The 17,600-nt window shown below is 36.4% G+C and overlaps 1 protein-coding gene across 1 annotated transcript in view; it reads right to left on the bottom strand.

Moving 5' to 3' along the window:
- VPS50 (VPS50 subunit of EARP/GARPII complex) overlaps positions 1 to 17,600 on the bottom strand; it is a 75,342-nt gene that overhangs the window by 56,441 nt on the left and 1,301 nt on the right. The window contains exons 2-8 of the mRNA XM_032180938.1: positions 16,790 to 16,858; positions 8,745 to 8,867; positions 8,061 to 8,132; positions 4,653 to 4,706; positions 2,312 to 2,382; positions 1,228 to 1,345; positions 1,111 to 1,146 (exon numbers count right to left, since the gene is read on the bottom strand). Of these exons, the coding sequence (XP_032036829.1) occupies positions 1,111 to 1,146; positions 1,228 to 1,345; positions 2,312 to 2,382; positions 4,653 to 4,706; positions 8,061 to 8,132; positions 8,745 to 8,867; positions 16,790 to 16,858 (543 nt within the window). The remainder of the gene's footprint in view (positions 1 to 1,110; positions 1,147 to 1,227; positions 1,346 to 2,311; positions 2,383 to 4,652; positions 4,707 to 8,060; positions 8,133 to 8,744; positions 8,868 to 16,789; positions 16,859 to 17,600) is intronic.

Genomic DNA, 17,600 nt, shown 5'->3' with positions numbered 1-17,600 from the left:
GAAAGGGCAGTTTTAGCAGGTAACAGTTTAAAGATCCCTGACAAATCTGACATTAGGGTCTGTGTGCAGATGCAACACCCACACCTCTGTCTCAAGACAACTACCAGCAGTGAAGATCTGATTTCCTGTGCAATACAACACAGCACAGAAATACAAAGCTAATAAAAACCTAAGCTTAGTGAGCAGAAAATAACATTGGTGGAGCCTCAGGTGAATTAATAGGTTCTTGCTTGATAAAGAATAACAAAGGAGTTATTCTTTATAAGACAAGGAGTATTAAAGTGTATGGAATTAAAGAATCTTAAGGGTTTAAATTACTAAAATTCAATCTCCACATTTAGTAACTAGGGATTACCATAATGACATTCTATCCAACCTCAGCTAAAAATAATTGGCAAGCTACCAAGTCAAAATAGTCACACAATATCATCAAAATATAGCTGTTGATAAACTCTTCAATCCGACTTTCACACAATTTAAACATCTGAAGACAAGTTCTTATTTTTGCCCTGCACAGTATCTGCTACATTTTCGGCAGTATATATACACACCTTAACAGCAGAATTTTCAGCTTCATAGCCTGTGTGCTACAACATTTTCTACAATTGACTATTAAAAAGCCAAGCCACTAAATAAAGAGAGAAGCTCCCCCACTTCAAAATAAAATTCTAAGTAGGAAGGCCATATAAATGTGTAATATAATATACCAGTAGAAGTACTTTATTCAAACTAGGCATATCAAGGATCAGCTAAACCTTGCTTTCTTTTTTAATTCCAAATACGAAGCTAAAGCCAGAAAAGGAGTATAGGCAGAGGTATAGAGAGGAGAGTGAAGACAGAACTCTCACTCAACTAACTCAAGCCTAAGTTCTGAAACTAAGTTCTGAAGGATTGAGTCTTTGACAGAAAATACTACCCTGTTCCCCTTCACGGGGGCTATTTAATTTGGTATGAAGTATTTCTTAAACATTTAAAACAAGAACAAAAATACTATTTCACAACAAAGACTCATCATAGCCTGTTCATAAAATGACGGAAGGAAGGGACAAAATTAAGATAACTGACAGAAATAGAATAGCTTCAAGATACAACAGTCTGGGAGGGACTTACCTCTAGCATCTCACTTAAGCGTACATCAGTTCTTTGCTAAAAAGAGAAAGAAAACAGTGATAACTACAAAGGAATGAAAAAAGATTTTACTATTGACTGAAAAAAATCTTTACATACCAGTGTTTTTATTGTTCTCAGAGACTTCAGCAGTCCAATAAGCAACTGTCGTTTCCTTTGATTTGCAAGAAGTCCCAAACTAGTTTGTGTGAATCCCTCCTTTGCTATATTCAGGTGTCTGTAGAAGTTAACAATGAATAGGACACACTTCCATAATATATAACATAAGGCTTACTTCAAATAAACACTAGTATGCACATCATCAGACATGCTAGAAAACAAAATTGCAAGCATTGTTAGGCTTGAAACTGAGATGACACCGTGTTTTAGTTCATGCCGGCAGGCAGCTAAGCACCACACAGTCATCCGCTCTCCCCACCACCTCCCCTAGCGGCATGGGGGAGAGAATTAGGGGGAGGGAAGTAAAAGCTTGTGGGCTGAGATAAAAGTTTAATAAGACAGAATAGAAAGAGAAATAATAATAATAATATGCACAAAGCAAGTGATGCTCATCACCTGCTGACCAATGCCCAGCCCATTCCCAGGCAGTGATCCCCCCACACTGGCCAGCCACCTCCTATTAAGTGTTCAGCATGACACCACGTGGTGTGGGGCATCCCTTTGGCCAGCCTGGGCCAGATGTCCTGGCTGTGTCCCCTTCCAGCTTCTGGTGCACCCCCAGCCTCTTTGCTGGCAGAACAGCATGAGAAGTTGAAAAGTCTTTGATTTAGTTTAAGCACTGCTCTGCAATAACTAAAACATTGGCATGTTATCAGCGCTATTCTCATCCTAAATCCAAAACACAGCACCATACCAACTTCTAGGAGGAAAATTTACTCTATCTTAGCCAAACTCAGGACACACACCAACAGACTATTTAGAAGGTATGTTATCCCTTCTGCAGAACTTGTCTGTGGATCAATGGTATATCCCAAAAGGTGTCTGTTTAAACAGAACTTCCAATTGACAGTGGAAGTTGGAAGAAAAAAAAAGCAACTTGTACATTTTAGCCCATTTACTATTGCTAATTCCACTCAGCACATAAACAAGAAATATTATCAGCAAGTGACCTCCTGGGTTTACAAATGTCTTCTTAAATCCCTTTTTCCCCCTTTCAATTTCTGCCATTATTTAAGCAAGGTACCTTCTTCCATTTGCGCAAATAACAGCCGCTAATTGAAGACCAGTCTGTAATGATGTAACACGCTCAAGTTCCTACAGAGAGACAAGAGGTTAAGTAAATATACAAGTTAAAGTTCTGCTACCTACCAGCGAAGACTACCAATTAGAAGGTTTATCTTGAGATGTTATAATGACTTTTTAGAGTTCCTTTATATATTACTTGCTTCATCTTTTTATATATGCTAAACACTGGTATGTAACATAAAAGCAAGCTATCTTTTCAAATACAATTCTCCTTTGAAGAAAGATACTTGAAATACATTTTCATTGCCTTGAGAGCCTCCTCATTTATATACTCCACATGCAGCCTAAGAGTCCATATATGATTAATAGAATACCCCCCCGCATAGTAATCAGGGACAGAAATACAGATTAATTTGCATTAATATGCCAAAGGGTAACAAAAACAAAACAAACGAAAAAACGTTTCACATATCATTCACACATTTCACATTTTCTTGTTTAGAAACATTTGCATTCTAAAAATTTAATAAATGTCATTTCATAATGAACGTTAATTGTATCCTGTTGAATTTCAGCTGAAAACTCTTCAGCACAAGCAACCTGAATTTAGCTTGATTTCGACTTTGTCAAGTGCCTAGCGTAACCTCAACTCTGTCGAAAAAAAAAAAAAAAAAAACTGTTTTTCATGTACATATTCATTTTGTTAGTACTGCAGAGCAGTGAGCATTCTCTCCAGTCTTAAATTTATTTTTTTTTAAATACCCCTCATCATTTACAAACATATTGAGTGCTATCCATGGGAAGAAGGAAGACTTTCACTTTGAAAATTAAATTTATTTTGAAGATATGGCAAGTGAAAATAAGTTTAAAATTCAGTTCCATTTAAGATCATCTCTTAGCTGGTCAGTCAAGAAAGATGTATCACAATCTCTCCAGCTGCTTAACCAAAACAGGATTACAGTAATGGCTTGTATGACAATGCTTTCTTCAGGACTCATAAAGTATGACCCATCATAACCAGGAAGATGCAGAACAACCTCAAACAGATTTTCTGAAAGACTGGAAGACTTCTTAATCTTTTGTATCATCACAAGTGCGTGGCTCTTGGCCCTGAATTATTTGATTAACACCAGAATACTACAACCTATAAAGAAGACCTGGGGCAGTCACTCCGTTCAGCATGCGTGCAAACATGCCAGTCCCCCAGACATCAAGTCGAGACCAGAAGAAAATAGCTGAAGTGTCAGCAGCCAATGCACAAGACACTAAATTGCGAGCACTGGGAATGGTTAATTCTCCAAAGCTGCTAAGCCAATTTTTTTGTTCTCTTCAGCAAGGCCCTAGTTGGGTCTTTCCAAGTTGAGGGCCTCTCGCATACCTTTGTGATGGCAGACTTCCTATATTTTGCATATATTTGAGACAGTAAATAGAATTGGCCCAGTGTTTTGCCTTTGAGCTCAAGAAACAAGTACTGATGGCCCATCACAGTAGCACACTAAAAAGGTTCTGCTGTGTGAGATGCTGTACACACACAGAATTATCCATCACAGGGTAATTCTCAGACTACTTTCAAAACAATCCTGAGTTTTCCTTCTGCAGTTTTCTCAGTGTCATTTCCCGATAAATCAGATTTAATTAAAAAAAAAAAAGATAAATCAGATAAAAGCAGGCTGAGCTGACCACACATATAGGGTCATTATTAAAAACAAATCGGTAGGAAAAAAACAAACAAACAAACAAACATCTCTTCAGAGAATCATTATGATAGCTGTTCTTCCAATTATGTTCTGGGAGGGAAGAGAAGCAGAATATTGGCATGGTAGTAGCTAAAGTAATCCCACTTCATTTTGCTCTCAGAGGTCCTTGACATGTTGAGACTCCATTTCCAGCTCAGCATTCTGATACTTTCCTCTCATGATTGAGTGAGATCAGCAGAAGATTTCTGGTTAAGTTCTCTTAAAAAAAGGTCATTGCTGTTTGCTCTTGCGTACAAAAATCTGAAACCATTCCTAAACACGGGTGCTCGAAAAGCTCCTCTTCGAGTCCATTACAGGCACTGGTCAAGCATGTGAATACATGTTTTCAGAAAACCATCTTAATATAGTCATATGTAGAAGCATTTAGCATCCTGAAGAGCCCCCAGGTTAAAACACCCTTCATTCACCCGTTAAAGGTTTAGAGGTTTAGCTGGATCCAGGTTTAGCTAGAACAACTACTTCCAGCCAAGCACTAGCATCTCTTCTAACCAATTACTATATTTAATTCCAACTGAAACAAGAACAGTATTATAAGGGGAGAAATTTGAGTGGTTTACTGTTAAAAAATGACAGTAGTCTTACCTCAACGTATGCAGGCTGCTTTTCAAGAATCAAGTCTGCAACTTTCTTAGATACCTTAAAAACAAGAATACCAGAAGTGATACACAGCAATCTCTATAAATAAGCCAGTCTCTATACTGAAGTTCTACAGTGTCTTTGTGATTGTGTCACTCCTGTGGTTTTCACTTATTAATAAATATACCAGACACAACAAGTCTAAAAACCCTAGAAATCACATGGATCATTAAAGTAAAATGCTTATTTACAATTCCATCTAGGAATTAATGACCATTTTTAAATTAGTCTCTTACTTCTCTGCTTGTTAAAGAACATGCTAGAATAAAAATAAGAATAAAATATGTAACTACAACTGCTTACATTCTGTTTATGCTCCTGCTAGAGCAGAAACTTAAGGAAACCATCTACCATGGGGATCTAAGAAAGTCATGATGACGCTTACCTTTCAGACAGATACCATATTAAATAAAATCCATGCCAAAATGAATATTCACCCTGTGCACATTACACCATTTCTTTAGTTCTCAGAACATGCATATTTCAAAATTTTCTCCATTGTTCTGAATTAACAGTAAGTGGAACGCTCCTGAGGGCCCCTGCCTGCACTGAATTTAAGAATGAGCATTGTTGCTTTGATCAGTCTCTTGTGCGCAAACACACAAAATAAAATAAATAAATAAATAAATAAAAAGAAATCCAACATTAACAGTCATATGAATGCAAGTTTGAAAATAGTTTGTAGGTTTTGGTTGTTTGTTTATTACAAACTGTTTGTTCAGTTTCAAACATGACAAAAACATTATTGGCATTGCTCTATATTCTTCACAGGGACCAACACTTCCAGAAATGAAAATAAAGTAAAACTGGCTGTGACTGTCAGCCAGCCCCAGCGCATTTGTGGGAAAGAGCAATGAGGAGGATTTTTTGTTTTCGTTGTTTTTTGTTTTATACACAGCAGGTCTGGAAACTGCTTATTTAAACACAGTATGATATTGGGATCTTTACAATACAGCACTCCTGTAACACTCACAATGGCTCCACCAGTTCAGTTCCCACCCCTTGGAAGAGCACCTGCATGCAAATGGTCTTCAAAGGACTCTGATATTACAGCTTTGTTTTGCAGGACAGCAAAAGAACTGTTCCTTGTGAGGTAGGAGCACACGAAAGGATGTTATGAAGCCAAAAGCTACAAGTCTGCACAATTTTGGGGCTCTCAGGAAGTTTTGCTCTATACACTCTATATCCTATGAAAATTTTCACTTCTTTTCAATCTCTTCTTCCATTTAGCCTTGTATATGTGTAAACTTTACAAGAGGCATATCCTTGTTAGCCATTCACGCCTCCAGCACAAATCTAACAGCTTGATTCTTCACTGTTAAGGGGATTCATTAAGCAGTACACATGAATAAGAGACGATGCATTTCATTTTCACTTTTCACTATCTTTGTTGTTGTTTTGCAAGTTCTTGATTACTTAATACCAATAAAAACCTAAACACTGTCAACCATCTGCCACAGCCATTTTTGTTGTTTGCCTGAACTTACTGATAGTACTTATCTGAACTTACAAGCAATTCTTTTCTTTCTTTTGAATGAACCATCATATACTAGGTTATTATATACATTTCCACATTTTCTCCCTGCTTTTGGCAGCTTCTATACTGCTGTGCTGATTAACTTTTTAATTCTTAACCTTTGTAACCCAGAAATGCAACCACTACCAATGAATGTGGCTGCTGAAAGCAGCTTCAATTATCAATGCATGCAAACTGCAATGTTTTTTGAGGAGACCAGAAAACAATTTTCTTTTTCCTAGCCACATCAGGAAAAAGTATTGTCTCCTGAAGGAAAAAAAAAAATACAGTTGTGTATATCAGACTATTAATTAAAATGAAGCCAAACAGATGTACAGGAAAAAAAAACTCCTAATTCAAATTATTTGTACCCAGATGACTACTCAAATTAAAGCTGTCACGATACACATATTAAATAAGTATTGAGTGGCTCAATGGAATTGAAAATGGTAATGGAATGGAGAAACTACAGAAAACATGGAGTCTATAGTGAAACAAAGACATAACCAAAATCAGTAGTGCAAAAGTAGACAGTAACAGCCAGTGAGAAGCAGAAGATCAGAGCTCTACTACAAATAATTCATTGTCATTTGAGTATTTTGTGTTATGGGAATTTAAAATTTGGAATTCTCTCCAATTCACTATTGTAGTTTCCTGTGTCAACTATACATTCAGCCAATGACACGAGAAATACAATATTTATCTTATTTCAAAAGCAGACTTCTTGAGTACTGTATCTAATTGTCTAGAAATACACACATGGGCCATATTTCCTGGAAAATATGCTCAGTTCTCTCCTCTATTATTTGTCAGCTTCATGTACTTTCCAATTCACGTCATGCCATGCACTGAAACTACTCCCGTGCTGTTTCCCACTGTGCACACAAAATGGCCAAAACATTGATAACATGTATTGGGATTATTCAGCATATGCCTATGAAGTTGTCTCTCAGCCTTGAGCGTATTTCCTTGCTAAAATAGGTCACCACCAGGCTCAACACCTCTTGGTGATGAAAGTGGAGTTTTCATTTGCCCAGCTTCTCACTAATAGTTCACAACATTTCATAGGTTTATTCTGGGAAAAGACATCTTAGGCCAAATGAACTTGTTCTTTGTGTATTGTTAGTGGTTTAATATTTTCTGATGTACATTTCATCTATTTAAAGATGTGAGTTAGAAATAATACTGTTATTTGCAGGTACTCTCCAAATGCCAGCTAATACATTCATTTCCTGTTCATCTTTCAGAGAAAAAAAAAAATCAATATTTAATGTATTTTTAAAAAGCCTAAGAAGTAAAAAATACCCTTCAGAATCTGCTACTCCGATTCCCCCATAAATTACAGTTATTACTCATTATTTCATTTCATAGTAAGTATATACCAGTACTTACTAGAAATACTTGGGGACAAGTTAAAAAAAAAATCAACAAATGAAAAATAAGGTAAAAATACAGACTCTAGAGAAAGAGGCTGATTTTTTAAAAAACATTTTGTGTTCTACATTGCCAAAAGTTTCTCAAAAAAGGGATTCTACAGCACTATTAAGTGCTGTGTTCAGCATTTTATTTCTTGCAATACATTGGAAAAACTGAACTAAAAATAAAGTTTCTTTTTTAACAGCCCATTTGATCCTTCTTACAATACTTATCACTTAAGATTATATGATTTACTGATATGATTTTCCATTACAAAAGCACACAACAATATTAAAGCAAAAAATGCTTTTTTTTAAAAAAAGTAAAAAAAAAAAATCACTTTAACCTACAATTATAGATAATTAAAAAAAAAAAACTCTCAGTATAGTATAGAGTTTAGTATACTAAACACCTTTACTTACAGCAGCTTGCTGTTGTTTTAATTTGTCTCTGTACTCTTCCAGTTCTTGAAGACTAAGTACTGGAGGAAGCCTCTGAATGTGAACAACAAATAAAATTCAGTGAGAAATTAAAGTACATAAAATACATATGCAGTATTAACTAACCAGTCAGTTTAATTAAAGAAACATTCTTATTGCTTCTGCAATCTAATTTGTATTCAAATAATGGATACTGAAATTAATCAGTGTTAAAAAGCATAATGTCATAATTTCCTCAAAGTTACCCCATTTTAAGACATACATATACATACACAAGCCCCTAGCCATTGAAACTATTAACTTCTTAGTCTATTAATTCCATCTGTTTAAAAAAATACCCAAAATACAGAATAGACATTTTTTCCTCCAACTATTTGGACTTTCTCCTAGTAGTTTAAATTTCTAAGTATGTTAGCACATCAGGCCTGATATTATCACATCACATTAAAAGAGACTCCATACTAATACCATAGGTTGGAACCTCCATACAACTGCAAGAAGATTTGGGCATGGGGAGGGGTAACAAAAAACAAAACAAGATCCACACTGTTTTGCATTAATTCAGGATATAAGAAACAAATGGAAAATGGATCACTGAAAGAAGCTGACTTTTGGCCTTCAATGTTTAGATACATTACTGCCTTTTATTTTATAACAACAACTTACCTCTAATTCATACTTCACAATATCAAAGGAATCACTGGAAAAATAAACTTCTTCAATACTATTAATTATTTCTTGCTGAGCTTGAGGATCAGTTGGTTCTTCCCGTGATTCTCTGAGCTCCTCCTTCACAAAACAGAAAAGAAGGATTTCCATGACATAATATCACATTCTAGAAGGAACAATGCTTACCAAAACAACTATTTTCTGAAAGTCATTAAGAACTTTAGTACAAGAAGCAATAATTTCTTGAGAATAGAAAGATCTGTACACTGCAGCTTGCATTCCTCGTTACAAACAGCAAGACAGTCTAAACTTTCCAAAGAACAGTGCAAGTTTCATTGTCACAGATTACCTAAACATTTCTTCCTCAATATTTATTTGTGGCATAAATGGATGCTGAGTCTGCAGTTTTCCTCCTGAAGCTTAGCATATTGTAGAATTTTTCATTAAAAGTAAAAGCTAAAATCTGATTTATTTATTTTTTAACCTGAAGAACTACCTTTGTAAACCTAGGGTAGACAGTGTCACTACACGTGTAACTATTCCATTTAGCTCTCAGAATTCACTTTGGTAACTTTGATAAAAGACATGCCATTAAACACTTGACTTTAGTCTCTTGACTCTAGTGGGGTGGTCTAAACAGACAGGCACCAACAGCTTTGTGACAGCTAATATTCAAGATGTGCATTCTCCTTGCTCCTGGCACAATCTCACGTGGAAGGTTTTCTCAAGAGCCCAGCTGTGCCCACTCGTCGCCACAAATTGAGTCTGAACCTCTCATCCTCCCATACTGGATTTTTCAACTAATATTTGAAGTTGAAGTGGGCTGTTCCCACGGAAAGAATGAAAACCTTTATTAGAGATTCAAAAGGGAAACATTCAGGGTAGAAGGAAGGGAGGGAAGGAAAGGCAAGTTAAAGGTCTGATCGTATTATTTGATATTATAATTTAACCCTGACAAAGTGGTCCAGCAGACTGAAGTGTCCCATCAAGACCCCAAGCCTCTGACACAAGTTGCTACAGTGGGACAAGGTGCCCTTATTTCCATCACCAAGAACTCAAGAGCTTATTTCACCAGCTAAAGGCAGCGGATTTGAGATTAATTTACCGAACAATCACAAACTTCCTCATTTTGCACGTCCCTCGGTAACATCAAAGCCCGTACGTTACAAGGCAAAGGGAGATTTCACCCACACAGCAAGGTGCTGTTTTTCCTACACAAATAAACGCAACCAAGGTGGGACACGCGAACAATTTCCTAAAGCATCAAAAAGAGCCGCTGCTCCTCTAAAACAGCCTATTAAAAAAAAAAAAAAAAAGGAGGGGGGGGGGAACGGGCTGGCACGGCGGAGGCCAGGGTAGAGGCCGCCCCGCGGTGCTCGGGCGCCGCCCGCCGGGGGGCGGAGGCAGCGGCCTCCATCTTCTGGGGAGGCCGGGCAGGGCGGGAAGGCCTGAGGGGAACGGGGCACCCGGACAGCTCCTGTTCACCTCACCCCCTTCAGCCTCACTGAGGGCACGTGAAGCAGAGCCCAGGCTGTCAGGGATGAGAAGGAACAGGTTCTTGAAAGAGGCTCCGGGGGGTATTTTTCATTTGTTTAATCTGTGATTTTGAAGCTTCCATCGCATGAGGGCGCGTGAATCAGCAGATGATGCCTGCGTTCAGATTCAGTGGCAGGCTGCTCTTGCAACAGTTTCACTAACAACACAACTCTCTGTCATCTAACCATATGTGTTCCTGTCCTTTACAACAAACAAAGTGTGTTTCCTGCTCGGCTTCCTAACAAATGGCAGCTTTATGCTGAACACAGAGCCCCTCTATAAATTAGCTTAACATTTTACAGTACACTAAGCTTTATCTATAAGAAACTAAAAATAAAAAACATCCAAGACAGGGTCAGCTTAATTTGTCCACTGAACCACTGCAAATGGAATTACCTAATTTATCACCTGGATGTTTGGCTATAAGTTCCTGGCATGGTCATTTGTTAAAAATAAATAAATAAATAAATAAATAAATAAATAAATAAATAAATAAATAAATAAATAAAATTATAAAAATAAAAAAAAAAAAAAGGAAAAGAAAAAAATCCAAGAAAGATTTTGAACAATCTGAATTTCTTGATGGTTTCTCGTCATGCTGGTAAAATATGTCAATGCCTTAAGTCAGTGGTGACTGATGTCCCCTAAACATACATTAAGGATACCATGGACACATGTTCTTTATGTGATTCTTTATGTCATTATTATTTATGTGATTCTTTATGTCATATTATTTGATTTTTATGATTTAGAGGCACTTAATAAATTGGGAGGACTGTTTTTAATATAAACGTTTCAATGAAGCCTAATCAGTGACCTTTTTATCTTTGTAGAATAACACATTTTTCAGCACAAAAATAACGCTGAGGTTGGCATGGCTAGAAAAATTACTCAGAAACTATCTTCTCCTGTCTCAGAAAAAAACATTTATCTCAGTGTTTCTCACAAAAACACTACCTGGGGAAATATTTATTAAATGGGCAGGCTTTATCTTGTTCATTCTTTCTAGAAGAACAGTCAGTCCAGAGAGAGACTGGACTCTCCAGGATAAACTTAAGCTCCCATATAAATTACACCAGACTTTATGCCATGGTAAATTGCAGCTTCCAGTCCATTATGCTCCACTAGTTTCAAACAACTAACAGGCTCAAGACCAGTCTTTTCACTTACCACTGAAGGAAGCAATAATCCTTGCCTAGTTTGCTGTTACTCAGTTTTCCTCATCCCTTCAATCAGGAATACAAAAAAAAAAAAAAAAAGCTTACAATACGAAGCCCATTGTTTCAAGGGCCTCGGTAAAAGCCAGATTTAGCACTGTGGAGGTAGTACTTGCACACTGTGTACAGGCAGAGAGAGAAGCTTTATTAAATCCCTCAAGTCAGTTTTATACCTCAAAAATTTTATACCTCAAGACTATTGCCACTGAAAAAAACTGTCTTTAAAAAATAGTTTAAAAATCAACATTAAAAAACTTTTAACAGTAAGTTAATATGTAAATTCAGAAGTTCAAGAAGTATTCTGAATAGAAAAAGCTATAGAAATTTGGGATGGGAAAATCATGTGATGGTGACCGTGCAGAGAACTTCACTAAACCAAATCAGATAGAAAGGAGATCAGAAAGAGTGACTTATCAGCAAGGTGAACCCCAAAGTACTCCAGTCCAACTGCCCAGATTAATACATACATTCAGCAGTAGGAACTCTCCAACCAATAACCAGCCAACATAACATCTAAGATGCCACTTCGAATACTCATGTTTCCAAAGTTTTGCTCAGCAAGACACTTTACCTACTTAAAATTTGCATCATTTGTGGTGATGTGCAAATATGACTTCTTTTTTCCCCTTTCCATGGTGTTTTGGACCATGCTTTCATTGAAAGACAATTTAACATGTCAACCATGCTTCTTTGCAGGCCATGCCGAGTGCTACTCTAAGGATCAGGTCTCTCTTACATAATGCCACCTAAACAGATCAGTGAAAGACAGTTTCTGGGCAGGGTGCGAGGGTGGAAACAAAGAACTGTCTGTCTAACAGCTTACAAATTTGAAGAAACCGTTGCTAAATAAAAGTATTTGCATCCACAAACTTCTCACATTGTTTTGCCTTCCTGGTGTATGGAAATAGAAGTTTATGGGTCCAGGAGCCTACAGTAATTACTTGAACCGTATTTCAGAAGAGTCACTTCATTGCAGACTCATCTGAAAGGCAGTTCAGGAAGTTTTAGATGACTTACCCAGCTATTTCCCTGTGTGTCATACTCCCACTCTCTCTTTTGTTCTACGCTGCCTGCAACGCGAAAAACAACATTGCTACTGAAGCATTACTAGTACAAAGTTGAAGCAAACACCTTCTGCATTCCACTAACAATCAACCAAAAGACTTGGGAAACAGACACCGAGGAGTGTTCGTGATCAAGACAGTGTTAACAGAAACTGCTTAGAGACAGAAAAATATAAAATGCTTCTAACCTAATCAAAAGCTGAAGGTCAGCAATAGCTGATACACCTCTATATGTATATATATAAACCCACCTCAAGGTAAAACATTTATTAGCTAATCCACAGCTATGGAATGAAGTCCCACAGGGAAGTCTGTGGTGGTCCCTTGTCTTTCACGTGAAACATCCAGAACATTCTTTTCATCCTTCATTCTTCAATATGCATACAGAGTACTTATTAAAAAACCTTCTCTCTACCAAAACAAACATGACACTGTGGAAACAATTCTCCTGATAGGCAGAGAATAACAAAGCCTGACCAGACATTAGTCACACCACTTAATGCACACAGCTATTGTTGGGGAAATGGAAACCCACAACAGACTAAGAAATCTATATCTTCCCTATCTATAGGAAAAGAATTAAAAATAAACTTCCAGTATTGTTTACCACCGTAAGCGACAAAGCCAACTAATTTCTATGTATGGCATATGAGCTGATTATCATCAAGATAAAAATAACCTAATTCAAAATCATCTCATTATTAACCCTACACACTTGAAGTGTACAAAATACCTCTCTTAACCTTTTGTGGAGGGTGTATTGGGGTTCCCCGTTACTGTAGGGTGCAGAGTAATGTCTGACCGTTTCAAGGTATGTCAGGAACGTGGAAGGCAGGGAATCTACCAAACAGAATTGTTATCAGCTTGGGGAAGAACAAAGCTGACAATCACAGAATGGTTCAAAAACCAGTACTGCAGTTCTATACCATCCTTAACACACACCATTTTCAACAACCAAAAGACACTGATATGCCAAGAATTACAGTTCCCCAGGACAATCACAATCCAGATGAAGTAAGGTATCTCAACCCAAAGAAGACATGAAATCATTCTGCAGGCTACTTTCTTCTAGAAATTTTGCCTTTCAGTTCAGATTTACCTTATCTACAAACTCCATCTCTGACTTAATCCACTATACGTTTATTTCTCTGTGTTACTGAGTTGGTAGTATGGTTCTGTATTACAACAGAAAGTAAAGCAAGTTAGCTGGTGATTTATCTTCATATGATGCAAGCAGATTGGAATTTTTCAAGACAGTTGCAGAACCTATTGGGAGTAATGGGTAATGTGAGTGCATACACTCAGGGGTATTCAATAAAATAAAGGTAGTAAATCATTTCATTGTTTGGGAAAAAAAAAAAAAAAAAAAAAAAAAAAAAAAAGGAACAAAAGAAAATACAAAATTGAGGAGCACAGTCTCCACTTTCACATGCTTACCAGCAAGCCACCAGTCAGCAAGTAACTTTCAGATATCAAAACCCATGAGAATTTTGCTGGCTTTCCTCTGAGGAGATGTTTTCCCCTGAGGAGATCCTTTCCCCATTCTCTGTATTTTCCATTTGACTTTCAATTTAGTTCAACAGTCACCATTTCAAAGACACGCTTTTGTCCCTAGAGTTATCATTATCTATCAACGGTTTGTGCTCTTTTGAATAATTCATGCTGACTCTGCAGTCCTTTATTCTGTACACCTTTCTACAACATTAGCTTAGCATTTGAAACTTTGAGCAACACTTGTCCTAAATCAGTCTGGGGATTGCACTTTGGCTGTGGAAGTGTGATGATGAAAGCGTAGCAACATAACCATTCTATAGTCAAAACAGTATTTGGCTTGTGAGCGTGAGACTTTTGTTATTCAAGATATGAACAAAAAACATTATTAAAATGTGGCAGCAGAGAACTACATATGCTTTCAAAAAGCAGCCTGCAATATTATGATCAATATTATGGTTTTTCACTCATTGCCTTTAAAAACCTTTTTATTGCCTTTACTTTTGCATTCAAAAATGAATTCTCTTCACCAAACTTGTCCATTACTATAAAATAATTATTGAGAGGGGTTAGCTTATATCCAGCAAAACTACTTGAACCAACCTGTAATTACGTTATTCTGATTTGTGACATCAGTACATTGCTATGGCATTGAATGTCGTTTTAGTTCAAAACAAACACGTATATCCAAGGACTCGATGACTTTCAATTTCTGCTCAGTACTGAAACCTAATCTCCTTGATGGTTACTCACACCACAAAACACAGACAAAATCTTCCCCTCCCCGCTACCCAAAATTCCTGTTTTCAGGAAAGGGTATCAGGATTGATGCCCACAGTCCAGAAAACATATTATGGTGTCTCATCTGATGCTTTACCATTTGGAAAGTAAAATCATACAATGAAGGTTTTAGCAAAGTTAAGAAGGGATAGTAATATTAATCCTTCCTCTTAAAAGGAAAGGGATGGAAGTAAAATTACTGTGATATATGGCCTTGGACCATAGCCAGGAGATAAACTGATCAAAACACAGTAATTTTACTCAATATTCACCTGATTCAATGTTTTAACAGATAAATAGGTACCTGTACAAGAGATTCACTGAATATAGCTTTTTGAGAAGGAAAAAGCTAACGTAATCATCTCAGAATACTCAGATTCAGAATCTGAATATTCAGAATATATATTCTTAATACAGCAGTTATTTTTAAAACCACTCACCTAAAACATTTTGAAAGGGAATAAATGTTAGAAGAATTAAAAACTATAAAAGCTTCATACTATGGCACAGAAGAGAATAATACTCTAATTTTATCAGCTTTGTAAAAAAATCAGGTGATGAGTCCTAATGTTGATGCAGTCTTGTCTTTTCAGCACAGAATTCCTCATTTTCAGGAGATTCTGTTCTGTCTGCAGAACAGTTGCTGATAACTTTCTCACGTTACAAAGGGTTGACAGCATACAACCACCAGAACTCTTCCAAAAATTAACAAAAAAAATTGCAAATTGAGAGGTATTTGTTTTCCCATTGTTATTGATACAAAGTGTAGGTTTACCAGACACATAACATCAAACCTTTACAGAGCAGAGAGCCAACCAAGATACCCTGCATCTATTTTTACCTGGAGAGTCAACTTGGCAGAAAGGGCTATTTGAAATTGGATGCCCAGTGGGTGGCAGGAATTTGCAGTTTTGAAACCTGAGCCATGGAAATGTGACAGTTCTTTAAACGTCACTGCAACTGAATACTTTGAGTCTTTGAAATCAATATATTGGCCACTGTTTAACAGAATATTATGTACCAATTTAGAGATTGTTATATGATTTTTTTTAAACACGGAATAACACTGATTTTCTTGTCTGCCTTAGTACAAGCATCATATTACAATGTTATTACAATTACATCTCATATTACAATTACATCCTTATGTAGAGAGAGAGAAATACAGGTTTTTTAAATGTAAAATAAGGCATCAAAATTCAGTTGAAGTCAGTAACTTAAATAACTCATTGGTTAAAGGCAAGGTCCAAATTAGAAGAAGAGAATAAGTATCATCCACAGTAAGTCTTGTGAATCATCTACCAGTCAAATATTGTAACAAATTCTCCCTCATATACAGATTACTCAGCATGATCTGTGAGACGAAAGAGAGATGACATCATCTGAACAGTGAGATAAATAAAAAGTAAAATGATTTTTATTATTCTAAAGCTATAACATTTAAAGTAGAATATGAAGTTAATTGTATATGCTGAAGATGAAAACCATGAAATTCTGAAATACATTTATGGCACCAAAAGCATGCAAAGACCGAATACCAGGACTAGAACTATGCAGGCTACCCTTATATCATGTACTTTCCTAAGTGACAAAAAGCACTTCCTTCCCTTCTTCCCCCTCCACCCTGATTTGAGCAGGAAACCTAAAAATATTGAGATCAACATCCAGTGACAACTCCAAAGTTCCAAGAAAGAAATTTTAATGCACCCTCATTTTGACTTGACGCACTGTTTTGCCTCAAAATTCTACTTCTTTCATTAAAAAAAAAAAAAAAAATCAAAAGGTATTCAGGAGGAAACAAAACCATCAAGAAGAACAGCAACAAATCTGGTGTTGTGACCAAAGGAAAAAAAAAAAAAAAAAAAAAGAAAAAGAAAAAAAGCAGCTAAGTGTCATTTAAATATAAAATGAAAAATTAAAACTGAAGGGGGTGGGAGGAGGTCATGTATCATACCTTACTAGGAATCCGTAAGTTTTCAATAGGACTGAGGTCATGGACACTCTCCTGAGGACTTCTTAGACCCTTTAAAAGAATTTTAAGTCAGTTAAGGTTGATTACTTTACATATCTTGCAATCAAACTGCCCAAGTCTTACCTGTTACTGAAGAAAAAAAAAAACACACAAGTCCTTTAATAAATTACACTGACATAAGTCTGGAAGGCTAAGCCTTTATTCTATAAAACCTTGAGGCCACTGGTATATAAATTATATTCCTCAAACATCTATGCACTTCCAGCTTTATGCAGTAAGTACCTTTTTAGGAGAGTTCACTAATATCCTCTTACCAAAGTCCACTTACATCTTCCTGCCAACTTCCAAATGTTTAAAAATTCAAGTGTGTCCAAAAAACACAATGTTTTTTGTTCCACAAACTTAATGGATTAATGCAATCAATCAAATTCAAGGTAAGTGCTACCTACCCTGCTGCATAACTATAATATTTTTGTAAGTTGGAAGATTTCTCAATTTACCATATAAAACTATTAGGAATCATTTTCTGTAAGCATAACCAAGCTGAAAAAAAGATGCATAACCAACATTAGCTCTTTTATATCATTATTATTCTTTAAAACCCACAAAGCCACATAAATAGAATACGCTCTATTAGACAAGCTTCGTACAGGAAACATCAAGTAACCAGATGAGTACATGTCTGTTCAACATGATATGCATTTTATGAAGCAGTATCACAGAACATGTTTCTTAGCACGTTCTCTGCTATCTTTCTAAGCAGAAGTGAACTTAAAAATTCAAGTTTCAGATG

Source organism: Aythya fuligula, chromosome 2, assembly GCF_009819795.1.
Source record: "Aythya fuligula isolate bAytFul2 chromosome 2, bAytFul2.pri, whole genome shotgun sequence".
NCBI classification, from domain to species: domain Eukaryota; kingdom Metazoa; phylum Chordata; class Aves; order Anseriformes; family Anatidae; genus Aythya; species Aythya fuligula.
The sequence above is the reverse complement of the archived record's forward strand: the minus strand, read 5'-3'. Positions and strand labels throughout refer to the sequence as shown.